General features: G+C 44.4%; 1 protein-coding gene across 3 annotated transcripts in view; it reads left to right on the top strand.

The window, feature by feature from the left end:
• CAPN3 (calpain 3) overlaps nt 1-21,383 on the top strand; it is a 101,829-nt gene that overhangs the window by 13,402 nt on the left and 67,044 nt on the right. For all 3 annotated transcript variants that reach the window (XM_033952814.1, XM_033952813.1, XM_033952815.1), the window contains exons 2-6: nt 1,082-1,151; nt 11,324-11,442; nt 14,849-14,982; nt 16,137-16,305; nt 17,850-17,987. In XM_033952814.1, coding sequence (XP_033808705.1) covers nt 1,082-1,151; nt 11,324-11,442; nt 14,849-14,982; nt 16,137-16,305; nt 17,850-17,987 — 630 coding nt within the window. The remainder of the gene's footprint in view (nt 1-1,081; nt 1,152-11,323; nt 11,443-14,848; nt 14,983-16,136; nt 16,306-17,849; nt 17,988-21,383) is intronic.

Below are 21,383 nucleotides of genomic sequence, written 5' to 3' on the forward strand. Positions count from 1 at the left end.
GGTATGTCTGATTGTTTGACTGATTTGTGTTGCCTGGTATGTGTGCTGTGCCTTGCGTAGGGGTTTCTTGGGGATGGGCGTACCATTAATTTCTATGTTGTCTCCTATGTTTTGTGGAACATTCTACCAGTTGATCTTTGCTTAGAATCCTCGTTTATAAAATTTAGGGAAGCTTTGCAAGCTTGGGGCTCCTTTTACAAAGGTGCGCTAGCATTTTTAGCGCACGCACAAGATTAGCATGCGCTAGCCGAAAAATTACTGCCTGCTTAAAAGGAGGCAGTAGCGACTAGGGTGCACTAAAACCGCTAGCGCACCTTTGTAAAAGGAGCCCTTGGTTTCTCACAAAAGCATTTATGTGAGGGATTTCTTTCTCTTGGGGTTTTTTTTTTGTTAATATCTTATTTAATTCTTTTCTCTGGTTTTTGGGTTGTTGTTTTTTTTATTATCAAGTTTCAAGTTTATTTAGATCTTGACATAGCACTCATGAGCAAACTTTCTGAGCAATTCTTTGTTAAACCACAGTGTACCGTCCATGATCCTTTCTAATCTTAACTTCCGTCATTGGTGCTGCCTTCTCTAATGAAAAGTTCTCAGCCAACCAACAAAGTTGGAAAAATGCAGAATGAAAAAGTAGAAAATTGATGGACTAAGTGTATAGCCCTCGATAGAGACTGCCCCAACTTTGTTGGTTGGGCTGAGAACTTTTCAGTGGCCCCTCGTACACACTTTCTCTCTCTATATAAGTAAATGGATTAATGTTTTTCACAGTGCAGGCTTATGTGGCTAAAAATGGGGGGGGAGGGGGAAGGAGAGTATGCTCAGGAATTTCATTTTGAAAGTTCTGTTTGTATTTTTCCAGAGTTACTTTTTATCCTGCTTCAAAACCAAACACAAAACTCATGGCATCAAGTTTTGTAAGAGAAACTGTGGAGAATTTTTTTAAAAAAATATGGTTCTAGGCTTGTGGGTACAATGTACATGTGAGTCTGCCAGCCCTGCAAGTTCTTTGATTACCACCTCTTATGTACTCCTCTGCTAATGGCACAGCATCAACTGACCCTTCTCTCATGCTCTTGAACAGGAAATATGCAAGAATCCTCAATTTATCATTGATGGTGCCAACAGAACTGACATTTGCCAAGGAGAACTAGGTAAGAAGCTACTTTGTCCTCCAATCATTGCAGAATTGTGATATATATATCTGCTGTATAAAATAAATTACACACACACATACCCTTCCTTTTACAAAACTGCAGAAGCGTTTTTTTAGCACAGGCTGGCATGCTGAATGCTCTGCACTGCTCCCAACCCTCATAGGAACTCTATGAGTGTCAGGAGCAACGCAGAGCATTCAGCCGGCACTAAAAAATGCTTTTGTGGTTTGGTAAAAGGGGGGGGAAATGTGTTGTTGGAGCAGGTGTAAATTTCTTTGAGAGGATTTGTACATTATGGGGGCTCATAACTGAAACTGAAATACATCTTAAAACCCGCCCAAGTTGGCACTTGGATGATCTAAAAGACAGGTTGTCCAAGTGCTGATAATCAAAACGGCTTTTTAGACGTATCCAGGGACTTTATAGGCCTCTGAATGCTGCTGTGTGCCCAGAGCTAAAAGGCGTGTTTTTGGAGGAGTGATTAGGGTGGGATGTGGGCCGAACTAGACTTAGTCGTCCTTCAGGAATAATCAAAGGTTTGGCGAGACTGCCTAGACAGAACTTTTACGTTGTGACTTAGATGATGTAAAGACACATATAAGTGTCCAAAAGGTATCCAAAGTGGCCAGATAACCACTGCAGGGACAAAGTAAATACCCACGGACAAATTTTTGGTCATGAACGTGGCATAAAGAGAGACGTACTGGCAGTCTGGACAATAAAACGCCTGGACATAGATAGATGATTTTCGAAGAAAAAAAAATTTTGGATGTACTTTTCGAGAATGGACATTTTGCCACTACCGACTTTGGGCGAGAAGCATCCTATGTCCAAATCGGACTTAGATGTTTCTTTTGATTATGCCCCTCTACATTCTCTCTCAGGGTTTCTACAGCTGGCACTAGTCTAAGACATTGTAGAAGTGAAGAGGAGCCTATGTTGCCTTTATGGATGAGGCCATTTTGGAGATGTTTAGAGATGCCCTATTAAAAAAAATACCCCTAATTGTGCAATTTTGTTGTAGAAGAAATATAATATTTTTAAGCGAGTAATGTTAAAATCATTTCCTTCTATTTATTCCAGATTTGGATAGTGACTAATAGCCGAGAGGAATGCCTCTTTTTTAAATTTAAGAAGATTTGATAAGGGAAGATTTTATAAGATCAAATACTATAGTAAAGATTAAAGTCTGGCAAAATTTTCAGCAAAATGAAAATTGTGAATTATTTTTTCAACAAAATTAACATGGCAGAAAATAAAATATTATCTCGCTAAACTTCTCCATCTGGGCCAGATTGCTTCAGATGCTGAAAATCCTCACAAGTAATTGCATATGACTGAAATCATTTCATAGCCCTGGGGTATGAGGGGAAGGAGAGAGATGCCAGAGAGGTCAACCTGTCTCTTTCCCCTTTCTACTACTACATCCCCCTACGTGCACACACCAATGGCATGTGGTTACATTTACAATACAACAATCAGTAAAAGGCAGCCCCAATGTAACATTTTTCACCTCCACAAAACCACCATTAATACTCCTTCTCAAGTTCAAGTTCAATTTATTTAATATGCCGCAAATATAAAACCAAAGTTAAAATCTAAGCAGTTTACAATGAATATAAATAGGGGAGGTAAAACAATACAAAAACAAACTCCAATAAATTGAAAGGAAAAACCAATAAGGTTAGATTACAATAAAATTTGCAAGGGAAAGGGGGGGGGGAAGGGAAAGCCATTACCGTATATACTCGAATATACACCGGGATTTTTGGGCCCAAAAATTGGCCCAAAAATGGAGGTCCTGGTTTATATTCGGGCCAACACCCCCTCCCAGAATTTTTTAGGCCGTCGTCGTAACCGCCACCAGGTTCTGCCCCCCTCCTCCTCCCTTCCCTATCCTCATACCTCTGCTGATCCCTGGTGGAGGTACAGCGGGCAAGAGCAAGCTTTCTGAACTCCTGCTCCTCTGCTAACCGGATGCTAAGATCCAGTTTCTTCAGCTGAGCGGCATGAGCAGCAGCGCGATTTGGCACTGCTTCTCGGCTCTGAGCAGCTTCCATACTGGCTCCCACTGCATGTTGTACTCAACAGTTTTCCCCCTCATCTTCTGCTCCTATCCTGACTCTTACCCTGCACTCCCCTTTCTCTCTCCTAGCTAATCCAAACCCCCTCTTCCCTCCAAATTCCATTCTATTGGCTCTTACTCCCATTTCTTTCCCTTCTAACCCACAGCTTGTATTCTCCCCTCTGCTCCCACCTTTTTCTTCCCCTGTCAACCACCCACCCAAATTCCCTTCTCGTCCTACACCTTCGTTCCATGCCCCCTCTCTGTAGTCCTTTTGATTCTCACTCTCTTTTATACCAAATTTCTCCTGCCCCTGTTTGGTTGAAAAAAAATTATCACCATCACTCCCTTCTTGCTACCCAACACCAGTGATCCTCATTTGACAACTCTGTCTCCTCCTTCCTACTGTGTTCAGTGCCCTGTCTCTTTCCCTCTTCTGCCTACTGTGCTAAGGTAAGAAAAGCAACATTAATACCGTGTTTCCCTGAAAATAAGACACCCCAATCATCTTTCCTTTCTCTCCCCCACATGTGCAGCATCTTTCCTCTCCTCTCACCCATCCCCTTGTGCCTTCCCTCTGCAGCATCTTTATATCCCTCCCTCCCATCCCCCCCTGTGACGCAGACCCCTTGAGCAGCATCTTTCTATTCCTCCCTCCCATCCCCCCACGCAGCAGAACCATGCCGACCCTCCCACTGTGAGACTGACATACCTCCCTCCAAACAGCAGTGTCGGCAGCACTCTAAACAGGCTGCTTTGTGGCCTTCTCCTGCCGGGGCCTTCCCTGTGCCACATTGCTGAAGACCACGAAGCAGCTTGTTTAAAATGCTGAGACTCTGCTGTTTGGAGAGAGGTATGTCTGTCTCGCGGTGGGAGGGTCGGCGGGGTTCGGATGGGAGGGAGAGATGGAAAGATACTGCGCAGGGAGATGGGTGGGAGGGTCATGTGGGGGTGGAAGCTCTACTGCCAGGGAATCCAGGGATGGAGTCAGGGACATTCAGGAGGTGCTTCGGGGGCTTATTTTCAGGGTAGGGCTTATTTGGGGGGAAACATGGTAGTAAACACATTCATTCAGTTTCTCCTTCGCTCAAGAGACGCCCTCTCTTTCTTTCTTCTCCTCTACACTCTCAGAGTTGGTATAACTGCAGATGTTGTCTCTGCTGCCTGTTTTTCTTAACGGTTTGGCTCTTCTCTTTGGTCATTTCCTGTTTCTTCAAAACCAGCATCCCTTACTGTTCTCCTGATTCTCTGCCTGCTCAACTCCTCTCTCCTTCTTCTTAGAAGCAGTGGTATCAATGGCGTAGTAAGGGGGTGGGGGAGCGGACCGCCCCAGGCGCTGCCTTTGGCGGGGACACCAATACCTCTCCTCCTCGCTGCCGCCCCCCCCCCCCAGTACCTCTTTAACTCTTCTCTGGTGTGAACAGCATCTCCAGCCTGTTGATTGCACCGGCCTCGGCTCTCCCTCTGAAGTCACTTCCTGGTTGCAGGACCAGGAAGTACTGTCAGAGGGAGAGCCAAGGCTAACCCCAGCAGCAGTTGGGAATGTTGAAGAGACATGGGAGGGTAAGGGAAGGTGCACATGCAGTAAAGGGGTGGGCAGGGGAACGGGAACAGGAAAGAGGGTGTGGGGAGGCCACCGCCCTGGGCACTTTCTACCCTTGCTACGCCACTGAGTGGTATCATGTGTTCTGCTCCAATTTACATCTCTGAATAAGTGCAGAGGCTCATAAGACTGTCCCCATTTCTTTCTTCCTTCAGGCTTATAGCTGGGTTAGTCAAAGCCTTTAATCCCCTCAAAAATGGGATGATGTCAGAGCCAAAGACAGAAAATTCAAACAGAATTCGGGTTTTCTATAAATCCCAGTTTTCCTCCCAAAGGGATCTTCTCCTACTATATCTCACTGGCCAGGAATAGTTCCATAGCGAGGGTAGGAGGAGCCTGGAGGGTAGGAGGAACCTTACATTCCCCTCCCGTACCTCTTTGGCTCTTCACCGGCGCAAGCAGCAGATTGGAGATGTTGCTTGCTTACGCTGGCACAAGGCCAGAGAGGTGCCGGCGCCTCCACCAAGGCAGCGCCAGGGGTGATCCAACCCCTGCCCTCCTCCCCTCTCCCTTTACTATGCCACTGGTCAGGAAAGCCCTCCTTTCTTCCTGAAGACTGCAGGGGTACTCACAAGTCAAAGATCTGTATTTCTCAGAGCAACTAGAGGCTTCTGCCATCCACCTAGAGCAGAACCTTTGAGGTCTCGACAGAGATTTATTACAAGACATTCCTGCAGAGTAATCAACACGACTACAGTTCACTTAGCGAAGGTGAAACTGACTGAACGCCATGTGTTACCAAACATCAGTACAAGATGTCAACTGAAGCTCTGCAGCGCTGTGTTATAAGAAGCCAAGGCACAGAAGCTCATGCTGCTTTACAGATAACAGCTGTCTAACCCAGAGAATGACACGGGGACAAATTTGTCCCCGTCCCCGCAAGAACTCAATTTCCCTGTCCCGTCCCTGTGAGTTTGGTCGCTGTCTCTGTCCTATTCCTGTAAGCTCTGCCTTAACTTCACAAGCCTCGAACACTTAGTGTTTGAGGCTTGTGCAGATGAGGACAGAACTTGCAGGAACAGGGCAGGGACAGGAAAAGAACTCACGGGGATGGGATGGGAAGGGAAAATGAGTTCCCGCGGGGATGGGGACAAATTTGTCCCCGTGTCATTTTCTAGTCTAATCTAATACTGAAAGAACTGCAATGGGAACCAAGGTGCTTCTATTTCTGATCTTTAAATTTAATATTCCAGGGAAGAGCAGAATGGATTAAGGAATAATTCATTTATCTAAAATGCTTCCTAGTCATCTGAAAGAATAAATACTTTTCTATTCTTTTGAGATACATCTTCCTTTTCTCTACTGCCTGACGCTACTGCCTATCATTCCTCCCATGTGTTTTATTAATGCTGGACAGATGTCAGGCAGCAGTATTAGAAGAGATGACATGATTTGAAATCATTATTAGAAATATTAGAAAGGCAGGGCTACATGAAAAATGTTTAGCACTGCTCCCTGCCCCTCTGACCCCAGTCTCTTTATAATCTCTTGCCTCTCCTTTCCCACTCTGAATAGCAGGGTAGTGTCACTTTTCTGACTTTTCATCTGCTGCCAACCAGCTCTCACATTTCAAAAATTCTTCTGCTCTCAGTGACATTGCCCCTTGTAGCCTCCACTCTTGCCCAATTGCCTCTTTGAGGATGATACCAAAATCTGCAATAGAGTACAAACCTTTGATGGTGTGAATAACATGAGGAAGCACCTTGCAAAGCCGGAAGAATGGTCTGAAATTTGGCATCTAAGATTTAATGCTAATAAATGCAAGGTCTTGCATTTGGGCTGCAAAACCCCGAAGGAATGGTACAATATAGGGGGTGAGAACTTATGTGCATGACAGAAGAGAGGGACTTGGGTGTGACTGTATGTAATGATTGTAAGGTGGCCAAAGAGGTAGAAAAGGTGATGGCAAAAGCTAGAAGGATGCTAGGGTGCACAGGGAGAGGTATGGCCAGTAAGAAAAAGGAGGTATTGATGCCCCTGTATGAGACTTTGGTGAGACCTCATTTAGAATAGTGTGTACAATTTTGGAGACCGCATCTTCAGAAAGATATAAACAGGATGGAGTCGGTCCAGGGGAAGGCTACTAAAATGTTGATTGGTCTTCGTCATAAGGCGAATGGGGACAGACTTAAAGATCTCAATATGCATAATTTGGAGGAAAGGCGTGAGAGATAGAGATGTTTAAATACCTACATGGCATAAATGCGCATGAGGCAAATCTCTATCATTAGAAAAGAAAATCTGGAATGAGAGGGCACAGGATGAAGTTAAGAGGTGATAGGCTCAGGAGTAATCTAAGAAAATACTTTTCTACAGAAAGGGTGGTAGATGCGTGAAATAATCTCCTGGTAGAGGTGGTGGAGAACAAGACTACTGAATTCAAGAAAGCATGGGACAGGCATGTGGGATCTCAGGGAGAGGAGGGGCTTATGGATGGACAGACTGGATGGGCCATTTGGCCTTCATCTGCCATCATGTTTCTATGTTTTATTAGTTACCACCCTGTTGAAAGGTAAGGTGACAAGAGGGATGCCTTTTCAAATTGTTTTGATTTCCAAACCTCTTTATGGCAATAATAAGTTATAATCTATGACAGTGGTTCCTAGTCAGTGGTGCCTGCACCCCTAAAATGTAGGGGAAGAGAGGAACCAGGGTGCATGGTAGCATCTTGTAAATTGAGGCATTTTATTGAAACTTTCTAGGTAGAGTGAAGGCAGTTTTAGGACAGTTGGTAGTATAACTGTGTATTACTTTAATTTTCGTGATGTTAACATTTTTAGAGGCCATCAGCGCAATATTGCAGGAATACATTTGTGGAAAAATTTACTGGCGTAGTTATGTCTTGCCATGAATGTGACACAGTTTAAGAGGCCGATGAAAACCTATTTGTGTCTGATGGCATATCCTCTGGTGAAATGGTGTGGTGGCATTGTTAGTCCACTTTTCAAGGTAATATATAGAAATAAATCAAAAAATATAAAGGAAATAAGGTGCTACCTTTTTTAATGGAGAGACTTACCCCCCCCTTTAACATAACCGCAGTAAACTTTTTTTATCGCCGTCCACAGCGGTATTAGCTCAGATGCTCGTAGAAGTCTTATGAGCATTGGAGCTAATACTGCCGTGGTTGGCAATAAAAAAGCGTAATAAGGCTTTATAAAAGGGGGGTAAATTACTCCAATAAAAAAGTGTTACCTTATTTCCTCTCCTCCCCCTTTTATCAAGCCGCCCTAGAGGTTTTTAGCACAGGCTGGTGAGGTAAGTTCTCCAATGCTCATAGAAATTCTATGAGCGTCGGAGCATTTGTTGCGCTGTCTCGGGCTAAAAATCTTTACAATTGCAAAGGGAACATACCACTAGAAAGGAGGAAGCAGATAAAAGCATAACAGCGACTCTGTTAAGGGACGTAACTTACGGCTTATTTGGGAGCCTTTTTGGGCCTCCTTGACCGGGTATGCTCGAAGCCATGTATTGAATATTTGATTGCATAGTATAATTTTTCTATGGAATTTGTGGCATTTCCTCACTTGCTGTCCTGCTGCTCCATGCCTTTTTTTTTGGGGGGGGGTGTTGTAAAAACCCAAAACTTGGTCTGTGTTGATTGTTGTTCTTGTGCTTTTGGATTGTGTTTTTGACCAATAAACAGTTTTGAACATAAAAGCATAACAGCCTCGTGTGTTTGGTTGTCTGTGGGGGTGTTCTGATGCATGATTGTTGTGACTTGAGGCCGGGTGTTAGGGATTTGTTTGTGTTTGCTTGGGGTTTTTCTGCTACTTAAAATGTCAGTTGTGTTGGGCATTCAATCGAGAGGTTTTTTTGTACTAAGACTCATATTTTCTCATGTTTTATTTCTATGTATTACACCATATCCTCTGATCTAATGATAATTCAGGCATAGTGTAAGAAAGTTTTACAGTTTAACCTGTTTTATGTCTAATGTTATGGATGTTTTAATATGATCCACCTATTGTTTAGGCAGAATACAATTTAATAAAATAAATACGTGAGTCACTAGTGGACATATGGTTTAGGAAAGGAGTATGAGGGTTTCATTGATCAGTTAAAGAAGTGCTAAAACCAACTAGTAGGTAAATGGCATTTTATATTTTAGTTTTATATAATAACAGTTTTCTGTCACTATGCCTGAGTTTTGTTTTTTTTAATTTGTTGAGGGTTTCTGCTTGATAGATTTTTCCTGATTTATTCCAGAGGGTGGGTGGGATATTATTAGAATATTCATTTCAGAGACAGCTCCCTTCAGAAGTTTCTTTACAGAGGGAAGATGAATAATATATAATACAACAAAATAAAGCAACAAACCTGCTAATTTTCTTCCTGCTCCTTTAGTGTTCTAGTTTATTAGAGCAGGTCTCTTTTGGGTTCCAGCACCAGAAGCCTTCATTTAAAAGTAGCCAGGGATTATCCCTTCCCAGCTCATTTAGCCAAGTCAATACAACAATCCTTTAGCAATGGACAACACAGTAGAGCAGGGGTGCCCAAAAAAGTCGATGTAATCGACCAGTAGATCGCAAAGGCAACGTTGCCTTTCTGATCTGTTCTCTTTGCTTCCCCGATACCAGGTGTATATAAGCGCCGGGCCCACAGTCTTCCCTTTCCCCTCCCCCCCAACATGTTGGAGAGGAAGTTCCGGGCCAGCCAATCGCTGCCTGGCTGGCCCGGAACTTCTTCTCTGATGTCAGAATTGACATCGGGGGAAAGGCTTGTGGGCCTGGCATCAGGGAAGCAGGGAGAAATTGACAACGGTGGCTTGGGAGGGGAGGGGCAAGAAGAGATAAAGAAAGAAAAAGGGGCAGGGAGAGAGAAAGACTGACAGAAAGAAAGGGGGCCAGGGAGAGAGAAAGACCAATAGAAAGAAGGGGGGGCAGGGAGAGAGAAAGAAAGACAGACAGAAAGAAAGAAAGGGGGCAGGGAGAGAGAAAGAGAAAAAAAAAGAAAGGGGAGGGGGCAGGGATAGAGGAACAAAAAGTTGGACTCATGGAGGAACACAGAGAGATGTTGGTTGGTGAATGGAATGAGGTTTGGAGGAGAGGAAGCATTCAGGAGGCAGAAAGAAAGAAATATTGTATTTACAGTCAGAAGAAGGAAGTGCAACCAGAGACTCATGAAATCACCAGACAGCAGAGGTAGAAAAAAATGATTTTATTTTAAATTTAGTGATCAAAATGTGTCCGTTTTGAGAATTTATATCTGCTGTCTATATTTTGCACTATGGCCCCCTTTTACTAAACCGTGATAGGGGTTTTTAGCACAGGGAGCCTATAAGCATTGGGAGCAGCGCAGGGCATTCAGCGCAGCTCCCTGTGCTAAAACCGCTATCATGGTTTAGTAAAAGGGGAGCGGGTATATTTGTCTATTTTTGTATAGTTGTTACTGAGGTGACATTGCATATTTTAGTCATTTGCCTTGATCTCTTTGAAAAAAAACCCCGAATATAAATGATAATTAACATTTTCTCTGCATACAGTGTGCTTTGTGTTTTTTAAAATTGTATTATTGGTAGATCATTTTGACTTGCTCATTTTAAAAGTAGCTCGCAAGCCAAAAAAAGTGTGGATACCCCTGCAGTAGAGCTCCTTCTAGAGTCCTGCAGTCATGGGCCAAAACAATGCCACAAGGAGGCACCATTGCACAATGACTGGGACTCCTAGGGACAGAAAGCAGAAGGCCTGACCTGAGAACTGAACCCAGTGTTTAGCCAACCTGGGTTTTCTTACCTTTTTACATACATTCTGACAAATATCTAGATGCAGGGATTTACACCGGCTATAGGGCTGGTATAAGTGATTGCACCTGTACTTTCATATCCAGTGTTCACGCTGAGCGGCAGTCCAGTAGAAACATCACAAACTTTACACAACACCGTTGCATTCCACATGGTTCTCCACTAGTGAAGTACAGAACAACTCGGACCCCTGAAGAAGGAGTGATTCTCCGAAACATAGACCGTGTTAGGTCCGGTCTTCATGTAAATCCATCCTTTGGAAAACAACTTTTTATTGACTTCAATAAAAGTTCCTGAATCTTGTACATTCCTCTCTGCAGTTTCTTTTTGTTTTTGACCTTAAGTATGACCACATTTTCTGCCACTCATGCCAGTATTCTGTAGAGAAAAGTAAGCACCTCATACTTTTCTTTACACAATAGGCTTGAAATTGATGCTTGCTTATCCTCTTGTCCTAGAATTAGAATTACCTTCTTAAAAACCTATCATGTTGAGAATATAACAGAAAAAATATGTATCTTAATTTTTCCCTGCTCTTTCGGAAATCCAATTAAAGGTTTTGCATTGGATATAATCACATTTGTTGGCTGAGATAAGAGAGGATACTGTATGTGTCTGCACATTTCATACAGTAGCACTATAGGGAATATTTCTTAGGCAGCCTGAGAGGAGGTTCTAGGGATTGTAGGCCAGGCTCTGGGATGCTATACTTCATTATCGCCTCTGCTAACTTGTTTCCTCAATTTCCTTGCTTATAGGTGACTGCTGGTTCCTAGCTGCCATTGCATCACTGACACTGAATGAAAAGCTGCTTTTCCGGGTCATACCTCAAAAACAAAATTTTACTGACAATTATGCTGGCATCTTTCACTTCCAGGTATAATTTTCATAGACAGAGATGAGTTAGGGAGGTAGTGATGGCTTTTTTCACCTTTAATTATTTAAGGACCCTGTTTACTAGGGTGTGATAAGATTTTGCAATAACTGCACATTAACTACCAAAATAAATACACAGTAGCTGCAAAACTTCAGTGTTAACTATTAGGGATGTTACCATAGGCGTTGGAACGAATGGATGGCTGTGACATCATACCATTGGGCCGTGGCCTCCCCATAAATTGGCGGTGGCTCTGCTCCCCCACCTACCTCCTCTTTTAGCTGCTCTAATATTTTTGTCTCCACCACCTGCACCAGGAGGCCATTTCACGCATTCACTACCATTTTCATGAGAGTATTTTTCATGAGTCTATCCCCTTCTTCGTCTATCCCTTTTTACCTTCATCCTATGCCCCTTCATTCCAGAGCTTCTTTTCAATTGAAAGAGATTCTCCTCATGCGCATTTATGCAATGTGGGTATTTAAACATCTCTCAAGAAAAAAATAGTAGACACAACAAAATCAAAATAATTATCAAAAAATGTTACTCACCAGCAGTGGGTTAGCCCAGGGGTTCCCAACCCTGTCCTGGAGGACTACCAGGCCAATCGGATTTTCAGGATAGCCCTAATGAATATGCATGGAGGAGATTTGCATGCCTGTCACTTCCATTATATGCAAATCTCCCTCATGTATATTCATTAGGGCTAGCCTGAAAACCCGATTGGCCTGGTGGTCCTCCAGGACAGGGTTGGGAACCACTGGGCTAGACCACCAAGATCCACATTAATTGAAAAAGGGTGGAGAAAAAGCTTCAAGGTAAATACTATGATGCAGCAATCAATACTGATTTTAAGTTAGCGTTGTTCTTATCATCGGCATTAAAAAAACCTCACACCCACAAAATGTACAGATCTAATGAGGAAAATTACCCACTCCTGGGCACCTATAAACCTGAATATCAGTATCAGAAAAAAATATATAACTTAGCTCTAAAGCCCAAAGGCTACTGTTGCAGCTGTATTAATGACACTGGCACCATTCATTCTTCATCACCGTGCACCAAGCTACCAAAGCCGGCGACAGAGCTAGCAAACATTCAAACAAGACCTTGTTTCACCAATATATGGTTTCTTCAGGGATTCACAACATATTCCTTCTGTAAATCATGCACAATGGCACAGGAAGACTCAACCGCATGAAATAGCAAGCTCCAGAATCCCATCCGGTTTCACCCGTTCTGGTCATGACATCATCACTGAGTAAAAAGCACACCATTCAATCTTCTGGTTCAGTTCAGATAACCATATTGTCTAATATTGCCTCTCCTTTGGGGATAGGGAATATGTTCTAGGACAGTACATCTGAACTCTTAACACAGTGCCTTGTCAATAAATCCACTTCTTTTTTATTTGAAATATTGGAGCAGTGTTCAAATAATCTTGTTCAAATAATATTAAACGTCAACTTTATCAATGTGAACAACAATGGATTTTTTTTTTCCAAATACAACTGCACACCAATGAAGAATGAATGACGCCGGCATCTTTAATACAGCTACAACAATAGCTAAGTTATATATTTTTTCCTGATACTGACATTCAGGTTTATAGGTGCCCAGCAGTGGGTAATTTTCCTCATTAGATCTATACATTTTTGGGGGGTGAGTTTTAAAATCAGTATTGATTGCTGCATGATAGTATTTACCTTGAGGCTTTTTCTCTACCCTTTTTCAAATGTGGATCTTGGTGGTCTAGTCCACTGCTGGTGAGCAACATTTTTTTGCTAATTATTTTGATTTAAATATCTCTATCATATCGCACCTTTTCTGCTTTTTCTCCAAAATATACATATTGAGATCTTTAAGTCTCTCCTCATACACTTTGATGAAGACATCATAGTAGCCTTCTTCTGGAATGACTCCATCCTATTTATATCTTTTTGAAGGTGCGGCCTCCAAAATTGTACACAATATTCTAAATTAGATCTCACCAGAGTCTTTTATACAGGGGCATTGTAGGTAGATTTATAGGTATAACAAATGATTGCTATATAAACAAATCACGTGTATACTAGTTGCTAGAGTAAACCATAAAATCCTTATCCCGGGGTTCTGTATCCTTTGCCAACTTATACAAAAACAGAGACCAGGACTTTATGAAAGAGTTTTATTATAGATATAAAAATATAATTCATAAGCCAGCAGTAAATAATAACTAATTATTGTTCACAAAATATCCGAATACATATATGAAACTCAGTACATAATTATCACACAATACTTGCTAAATAAATGAGTAATATTCATTCTTACAGACTAAGTAATTCATTATAATAATAATTCCTGATTAGCAGCAATCTATTACAGTTTATCACCAAGAGTAATTAACATCTCCTTTCCTGAAAACCAATCAAAGATCTAACTAGCCCAGCTGATAAGGAAAATATGATTCCTTGCTCACCATCCTTCCGGTCAAGCCTCTGGGAGATGGAATCAGTCCTTTTCCTCAGCGTGGCACGATGTAAAATTTCTTCTGGTCAGCAAGAGTCTGTTATTTACTGAGGTGAGCTGTAAAGTCTGTCAGCAATAGTTCCTTAGGTGATATGAAAACCATGTCTGTATAAAAGTCCTGTTTCTTCACTCCCTGGAAGAGAGCTAATCACAAGAGGTAACTTGTCAGGTCTTAATTATTAGCAGGTGTGTGCAGAGAAGCTATGCATGGGTCCGAGTTCCCTCACATCCAAGCACAGACTACAAATTAATTAGACACCTTCTCCTTAGTTTTCATCAGATGACCTCTCAGAACCAATCCAGAAACAACTTGAATCAATAGCCTTTCTGTGTAAAGTCTCGTACAGGCCTTGAGAGAGAGGCGCCTTCTTAGATAAGAGCATAGAAGCTGATGATTCCTCCAAGTTTACACGGGCTGAGCATGTAGGCATAGTCAGATGTCCTTGACTGGAGAAACACATAGTTCTGGTGAACATACCCAGAATGGAACTGGCAGGCAGCAAAGATGATTTCTTCTTTTTTCTCTTCTTGCATGGTTCATGCTGGAAAGATTTCTTGCAGACAATGGTTCATGCTGGAAAGATTGTTCAGGTTTTATAACATCAGGGAGAGGCCTAACCTTCAGGTGTGTGAGGAAGGAACCACCCCTACAGAATTAATACTTCCTTTTTCTCACTGGCCATCCCTCTCCCTATGCGCCCAAGTATTCTTCTAGCTTTCACCGTCGCAACCCACTCTAAGAGCATCACTTAAGATCACACCCAAAGATGCCTGATGCTACTGGACTCAAATAAGAGCTTACATTTGTGGAAAGTAATCACATCACTCTTCCCTTCTACTTTGTGAAAGAGGGTAAGCATCTCAGCTAATTTTTTTTTATTGCATTTTGTTTCAGTTCTGGCGCTATGGAGATTGGGTGGATGTGATCATTGATGATTTCTTACCTACATACAACAACCATCTGGTCTTCACTAAATCATTCCGTGAAAATGAATTCTGGAGTGCTCTCCTTGAAAAGGCCTATGCAAAGTAAGTTAGTGCTTGGAACTCATAGACTGGACTAGAAAATTTCAGAGGAGCGAAAGCAGATCTGACATCCTGGTGATATTGTTTAAATGCCTGCAGATGAGCTGTCTGAAAGATCTGGCAGACTTTCTACTTAGAGAATGACATGGAGACAAATTTGTCCTCCATCCCTGCAGAAACTCAATTTCCCCGTCCCGTCCCTGTGAGTTTTGTCCCTGCCCCTGCTCCATTCCTGTAAGCTCTGCCTTAACCTCACAAGCCTCAAACACTTATGATTTTAAAGTGTTTGAGGTTTGTGCAGATGAGGATGGAACTTGCAGGAATGGTGCAGGGACAAGAAAAGAACTCGCGGGGATGAGAAAATGAGTTTCCGCGGGGACGGGAAAAATTGGTCATTCTCTATTTCCAGTCATCCGAAAAAATGTAGCCAACCATTCCTTTGTTTGCTGTTGTACCATTGACAACCACTTGACAGGCAGCTTTTAGTTACTTCCCTACATCTTCTTGGATCACCCCTCCTAATAAGATTGAGAGGAAACAAATAATTTGAGGTTTCATAAGGGAGAAAAAGCCTGATTAAATGACTTGGATTTGAAGGGTAATTGTATAGCCAGGCACCTAGGCTGTCAAGACATATAAAGACATATGTTATAGAAAGGCAACATGTGCATCTATATGCTAAGGAAAGCATTTGCATCTGCTCCAAGATGGACATGTTTATGTTTACATATGTGCTGGTATGAATAGGTGTCTACACCTGTATTTTATAAATGCATGCATGCCAGTCTCATCCAAATTCTCTGCCCAGGGAAAAGTAGCACCTACTTTTTAGGCAGCATGCACGTAGGCAGTCCCAGGGAGCAGAGGCAGAGTTACAATGTATCAATATGCTTATTGTAATGCCCCAGTGCCCAATCACCTTGGTGGAGCATAATGATGCAGTGGGCATGCTAAGTGTGGTCATTGGTGTGGCACATACACACTTTTATTACAAATGCTTCCCAACATAGGGCGGACAATTTTCTCAAAGCACTGCTTTACTTACAGAGGTATTTTGAAACTCACCCTTCTTAATTTTGTTCTAGCAATGAAATACCTTTTGGTTTTTCCATTTTTAATTTTCTCAACCCCCTTCATTTCTGTTCTGCCTCTCCAAGGCTGCATGGGTCCTATGAGGCTCTTAAAGGAGGAAGCACCATGGAAGCCATGGAGGACTTCACCGGCGGGGTGACTGAGTTCTACGACATCAAGGATGCACCCAAAGACTTGCTCAAAATTATGAAGAAAGCCATTGAGAGGGGGTCACTCATGGGAACCTCTATCGATGTAAGTTCTTTGAAGGGAGACGAGGAATCGCTTAGGATATGAGGAGCGGATTCATGAAGAGTAGTATTAGTCTGTTAGAAAGGGATTTCAAAACTCATTAATGAGGAGGAACTTTGTTTAATGAAGGGCCTAGTAGTAAGAAATTATACTCGATCTCTACTATTTGTTTAACAACTTAATAAATCAAACCTTTAAAAAGACAGAGTCTGATAGTCAAACTGGCGTAACAAGACAAGAGAAGCTCCTAGGGTTACTAGATGTCCGGACTTCCCCAGATATGTCCTCTTTTTGAGGACTCTGTCAGAAGTCCGGACGGCTTTTATGATACTTTTGTCTGGAGAAACCAGACATCTGGAAACCCTACAGCAGTGCAAAGCCCATGCACCTATCCAGAGTTGTTGTCTCCCCCCCATCCCCACCCCCAGCGAGATCTGGTTCTCGCTCACTATTCTCGATCTCAGTGGCACTGCTCTAATTCTTTGGGCTCCACACAGCATGAGTAAAGCAAACACGCTGCCTTCGGCAACCTGGAAACTTCTCCTCTGCTACTGCCTCTTGTCCCCACATAGGCAAGAAGCAGTAGCAGATAGAAAGCTTCCGGGTCACCGAAGGCAGCGTATTTACTTTGCTCACGCTGCCTGAGGCCCGAACACTTAGAGCAGTGCCACTGGGATTGAGAACGGTGAGTGAGCACCAGATCTCACGGGGGAGGGGTGAATAGCATGGGAAAGGTAAGAAAGATCATCCGCAGTAACCATTATCTCTTTTTCTCTCCGAGAGATCCCACGTGCCTATCCCAGGCCCTCTTGAATTCAGACACAGTCTCTGTTTCCACCACCTCTTCCGAGAGACTGTTCCACGCATCTACCAGCCTTTCCTAAAAAAGTATTTCCTCAGATTAATCCTATGCCTGACCTCCAGGGAAAGGAAGGGAAGGAGCAGATAAAGATGCTAGACCACAGGAGGCAGGGAGAAAGGAAGGAGAGAGATATCAAATCATTGTACCAAAGAATATCATATCCATGACTCTTTATCCTTTTGAAAAGTTGGCAGCCACCATGTGACAATTCCCCTCTCTTTTTCACAGAGATTTCTATCTTACCCTGTGAGTAAGGTTACCAGACGTCCAGATTTTCCCGGACATGTCCTCATTTTGAAGACATGTCCAGAGGTCCGGCAGGTTTTCAAAACCCAGCACTTTGTCCAGGTTTAGAAAAGCTTTCCTTCGGGTAGGAAGGGATGCGCGTTATGTCATTGCATCTGTGCATGCACGGATGTCCTGCCTGACGAGAACAGGCAGCAGGGGGCAGGATTGGAGGCGGGGCAGAAGCAGGGTTGGGGGCAAACTTGAGGACATGATGGGACAGAACTGGGGCGGGACTGGGGTCCAGATTTTCCAGATGGAAAATCTGGTAACCTTATCTGTGAGGAAGAAGCGCAATGTGCTCTCCTGTGTTGCCTTATGAAGTTTTCATATTTCTCTCTCTTACCTTCCTGTTTTTTTTCTTTTTGGTTTAACTTTCTTTTCCCATTCTTGCCACCAGGATGGTAGAGGGTTTTCTTACGGGCTTGCTCCTCAAAGCAATGTGGGAGAATTAATTGCCAGGATGGTGCAGAATGTGGGTGATGGACTGGTCAACAAAGACTCACACCCCAAAGGAACAGACGGGAAACCAGCTGTGGTTCGTATTGTATGCTAACCAAGCAAAGACTCATGCTCACAAGACTAATTTGGCTTTAGAATAATAATAATTTTATTCTTTTTAAAAAAAAATTCTTTATTCATTTTATAACTTACATCAAGTGTACAGTAAATATCAAACAATTATAATACAACATCACTTGAAAAATCTTCAATATCATACACCAATAAGATTTAACCCCCACCCCCTCCCAAATTAATATACAGTGGTGCCTCACACAACGAACTTAATCCGTTCCAGGAGCAAGTTTGTTATGTGAAACGTTCGTTGTGTGAAACGCGTTTTCCCATAAGAATACATGTAAAACAAAATAATTCGTTCTGCAGCCCTACATTTCCCTCCCTCCACCTCACCTTATATGCAGAGTTTGCCAGCTTTCTTTTTCACCCAGCCGCACGCTTTCAAAAAGCTGTGCACGCGCAGCTGCTGAAGTTGATCAATGTTCTCTTCTCCTGCAACTTCCGGTTTCCGGTTGCGTCAGAGGAGAAGATTGAACAACAGAGCATGCGCGCATGTGCTGCTCTTTGAAAGTGTGTGGCTGGCCGAAAAAGAAAGCCGGAAAACTCGGCATCTAAGGTAAGGTGGAGGGTGCTGCTGTTCCCGGCTCACATTAGGAAGCGGCGAGAGTAGTTCCGCCCCCCCCCCCCCGGGCCCCTCGGGCGACTTTGTTGTGTGAAACGAAGTTCGTTATAGGGAGCAAGACAAAAAGTTCGTTATGCGCAGCGTTCACTGTGCGAGGCGTCCGTTATGCGAGGCACCACTGTATAACTAATATATACCATCTGAAAATAATATCTTATGACATTCATATATATATTCTTAATGGAAAACCAAGAAACCACCCCCCCCCACCCCAAATCCACATGTGTATTAAAATTGGGAAAAGTGTAACTTATTCATTACTATAATTTAATAATGGTCCCCACACATCCTTAAATTTATTATAATAACCTTAATAATTTTATTCTTATATACCGCCATACCAAAAAAGTTCTAGGGGATTCACAAAGTGAGCTAATACATGGGATACAGATAAAATACAAATTAGAATAATGGACTTAAAAACAGATAAAGACAGAAAGCATTTACAATATAATGCAGAAAATACCGGCATGGCAGGGAAAGAAGTAAATAATTCTCCAAACTTTTGTGAAACACACTAAAATCTTTAAGACTTGGCTAAAACACAAGTCTTCAACAACCCAAAACAGGTGGTATAGAGAGGTAACCGGGGGTCTCAAGCGCTCACAGCTATAAGCCCGACATTCTTTTCAAGGCTAATAACTACAACGTGAGCTATCATCGGTCCCATATACCGTATTTTCACGCAAATAACGCGCACCCGTATAAAACGCGCACACGGGTATAGCGCGCAGAAACCACGATGATATGTACAAAAACTTTGGTATACCGCGCTCACGGGTATACCGCGCATGCTGCCCGACGCTCCTTTCGCCCGCAATGACTTTCCGACTCTCCGTTCACCCCCCCTGACTTCCGTGCACTGTCCCCCCTTGAAGGTCTGTCCCCATCCTGAAAGCCTGATGCCTCCCCCCCCGACGTCCGATACATCCCTCCCCCCGAAGGACCGCCGACTCCCCAACAATATCGGGCCAGGAGGGAGCCCAAATCCTCCTGGCCACGGCGACCCCCTAACCCCACCCCGCACTACATTACGGGCAGGAGGGATCCCAGGCCCTCCTGCCCTCGACGCAAACCCCCCTCCCCCCCAACGACCGCCCCCCCCAAGAACCTCCGACCGCTCCCCCAGCCGACCCGCGACCCCCCTGGCAACCCCCACGACCCCCCCACCCCCCTTCCCCGTACCTTTGGTAGTTGGGCCAGAAGGGAGCCCAAACCCTCCTGGCCACGGCGACCCCCTAACCCCACCCCGCACTACATTACGGGCAGGAGGGATCCCAGGCCCTCCTGCCCTCGACGCAAATCCCCCTCCCCCCCAACGACCGCCCCCCCCAAGAACCTCCGACCGCTCCCAGCCGACCCGCGACCCCCCTGGCGACCCCCACGACCCCCCCACCCCCCTTCCCCGTACCTTTGGTAGTTGGCCGGACAGACGGGAGCCAAACCCGCCTGTCCGGCAGGCAGCCAACGAAGGAATGAGGCCGGATTGGCCCATCCATCCTAAAGCTCCGCCTACTGGTGGGGCCTAAGGCGCGTGGGCCAATCAGAATAGGCCCTGGAGCCTTAGGTCCCACCTGGGGGCGCGGCCTGAGGCACATGGTCGGGTTGGGCCCATGTGCCTCAGGCCGCGCCCCCAGGTGGGACCTAAGGCTCCAGGGCCTATTCTGATTGGCCCACGCGCCTTAGGCCCCACCAGTAGGCGGAGCTTTAGGATGGATGGGCCAATCCGGCCTCATTCCTTCGTTGGCTGCCTGCCGGACAGGCGGGTTTGGCTCCCGTCTGTCCGGCCAACTACCAAAGGTACGGGGAAGGGGGGTGGGGGGGTCGTGGGGGTCGCCAGGGGGGTCGCGGGTCGGCTGGGGGAGCGGTCGGAGGTTCTTGGGGGGGGCGGTCGTTGGGGGGGAGGGGGATTTGCGTCGAGGGCAGGAGGGCCTGGGATCCCTCCTGCCCGTAGTGTAGTGCGGGGTGGGGTTAGGGGGGTCGCCGTGGCCAGGAGGGTTTGGGCTCCCTTCTGGCCCGATATTGTCGGGAAGTCGGCGGTCCTTCGGGGTGGGGGTGCGAGTGGTCCTGCCGGGGGGGGGGGATGTATCGGACGTCGGGGAGTCGGCCGGGCAAGAGGGCTTGGGCCCCCTCTTGCTCCGATCGTGGATGCGGGTGCGGGTGGGAGCGCGTGCGAGCGGTCGTTCGGGGTGGGGGGTGCGAGCGGTCCTGCTGGGGGGGGTGAATCGGGCGTCGGGCGGGGTGGGAACTATGTTTTAAAACTTTTGTATACCGCCCTCACGCATATAACGCGCGAGGGGTATGCGCGGTAGGTAAAAACGCGTATAACGCGCGCGTTATATGCGTGAAAATACGGTACTCTCTGTTGAAATGATTTTTAAAATTTTTGTACTTTTAACTAGTGTAGTGATCTTAATTTCTTATGCAATACTCTCCCATTGTAATCTGTAATCATGAAGTACTTAGCTTCAATATATATTCTTAACGACGGAAGATCTCCGTTTCGCTCCTATCACTTTTAAAGGGGCTTCATCAGGAAAAGCACCAAAGACAGCACTATTTACGCCGCCAACGCTACAAAGAAAAATTAACAAATTTGAAGAAGAGACTGCAAATTTCAAAGACACAGGATAGCTAAAGTGTCAAGGGAAAGAAGTAATTCATAGAACAGATAAAATACATCAAGTTGAATATAAGGAACTTGATTGAAAAAATGAAGCAGAATGCATTAAG

This window comes from Geotrypetes seraphini, chromosome 7 (assembly GCF_902459505.1).
Source record: "Geotrypetes seraphini chromosome 7, aGeoSer1.1, whole genome shotgun sequence".
Taxonomy (NCBI): Eukaryota; Metazoa; Chordata; class Amphibia; order Gymnophiona; family Dermophiidae; genus Geotrypetes; species Geotrypetes seraphini.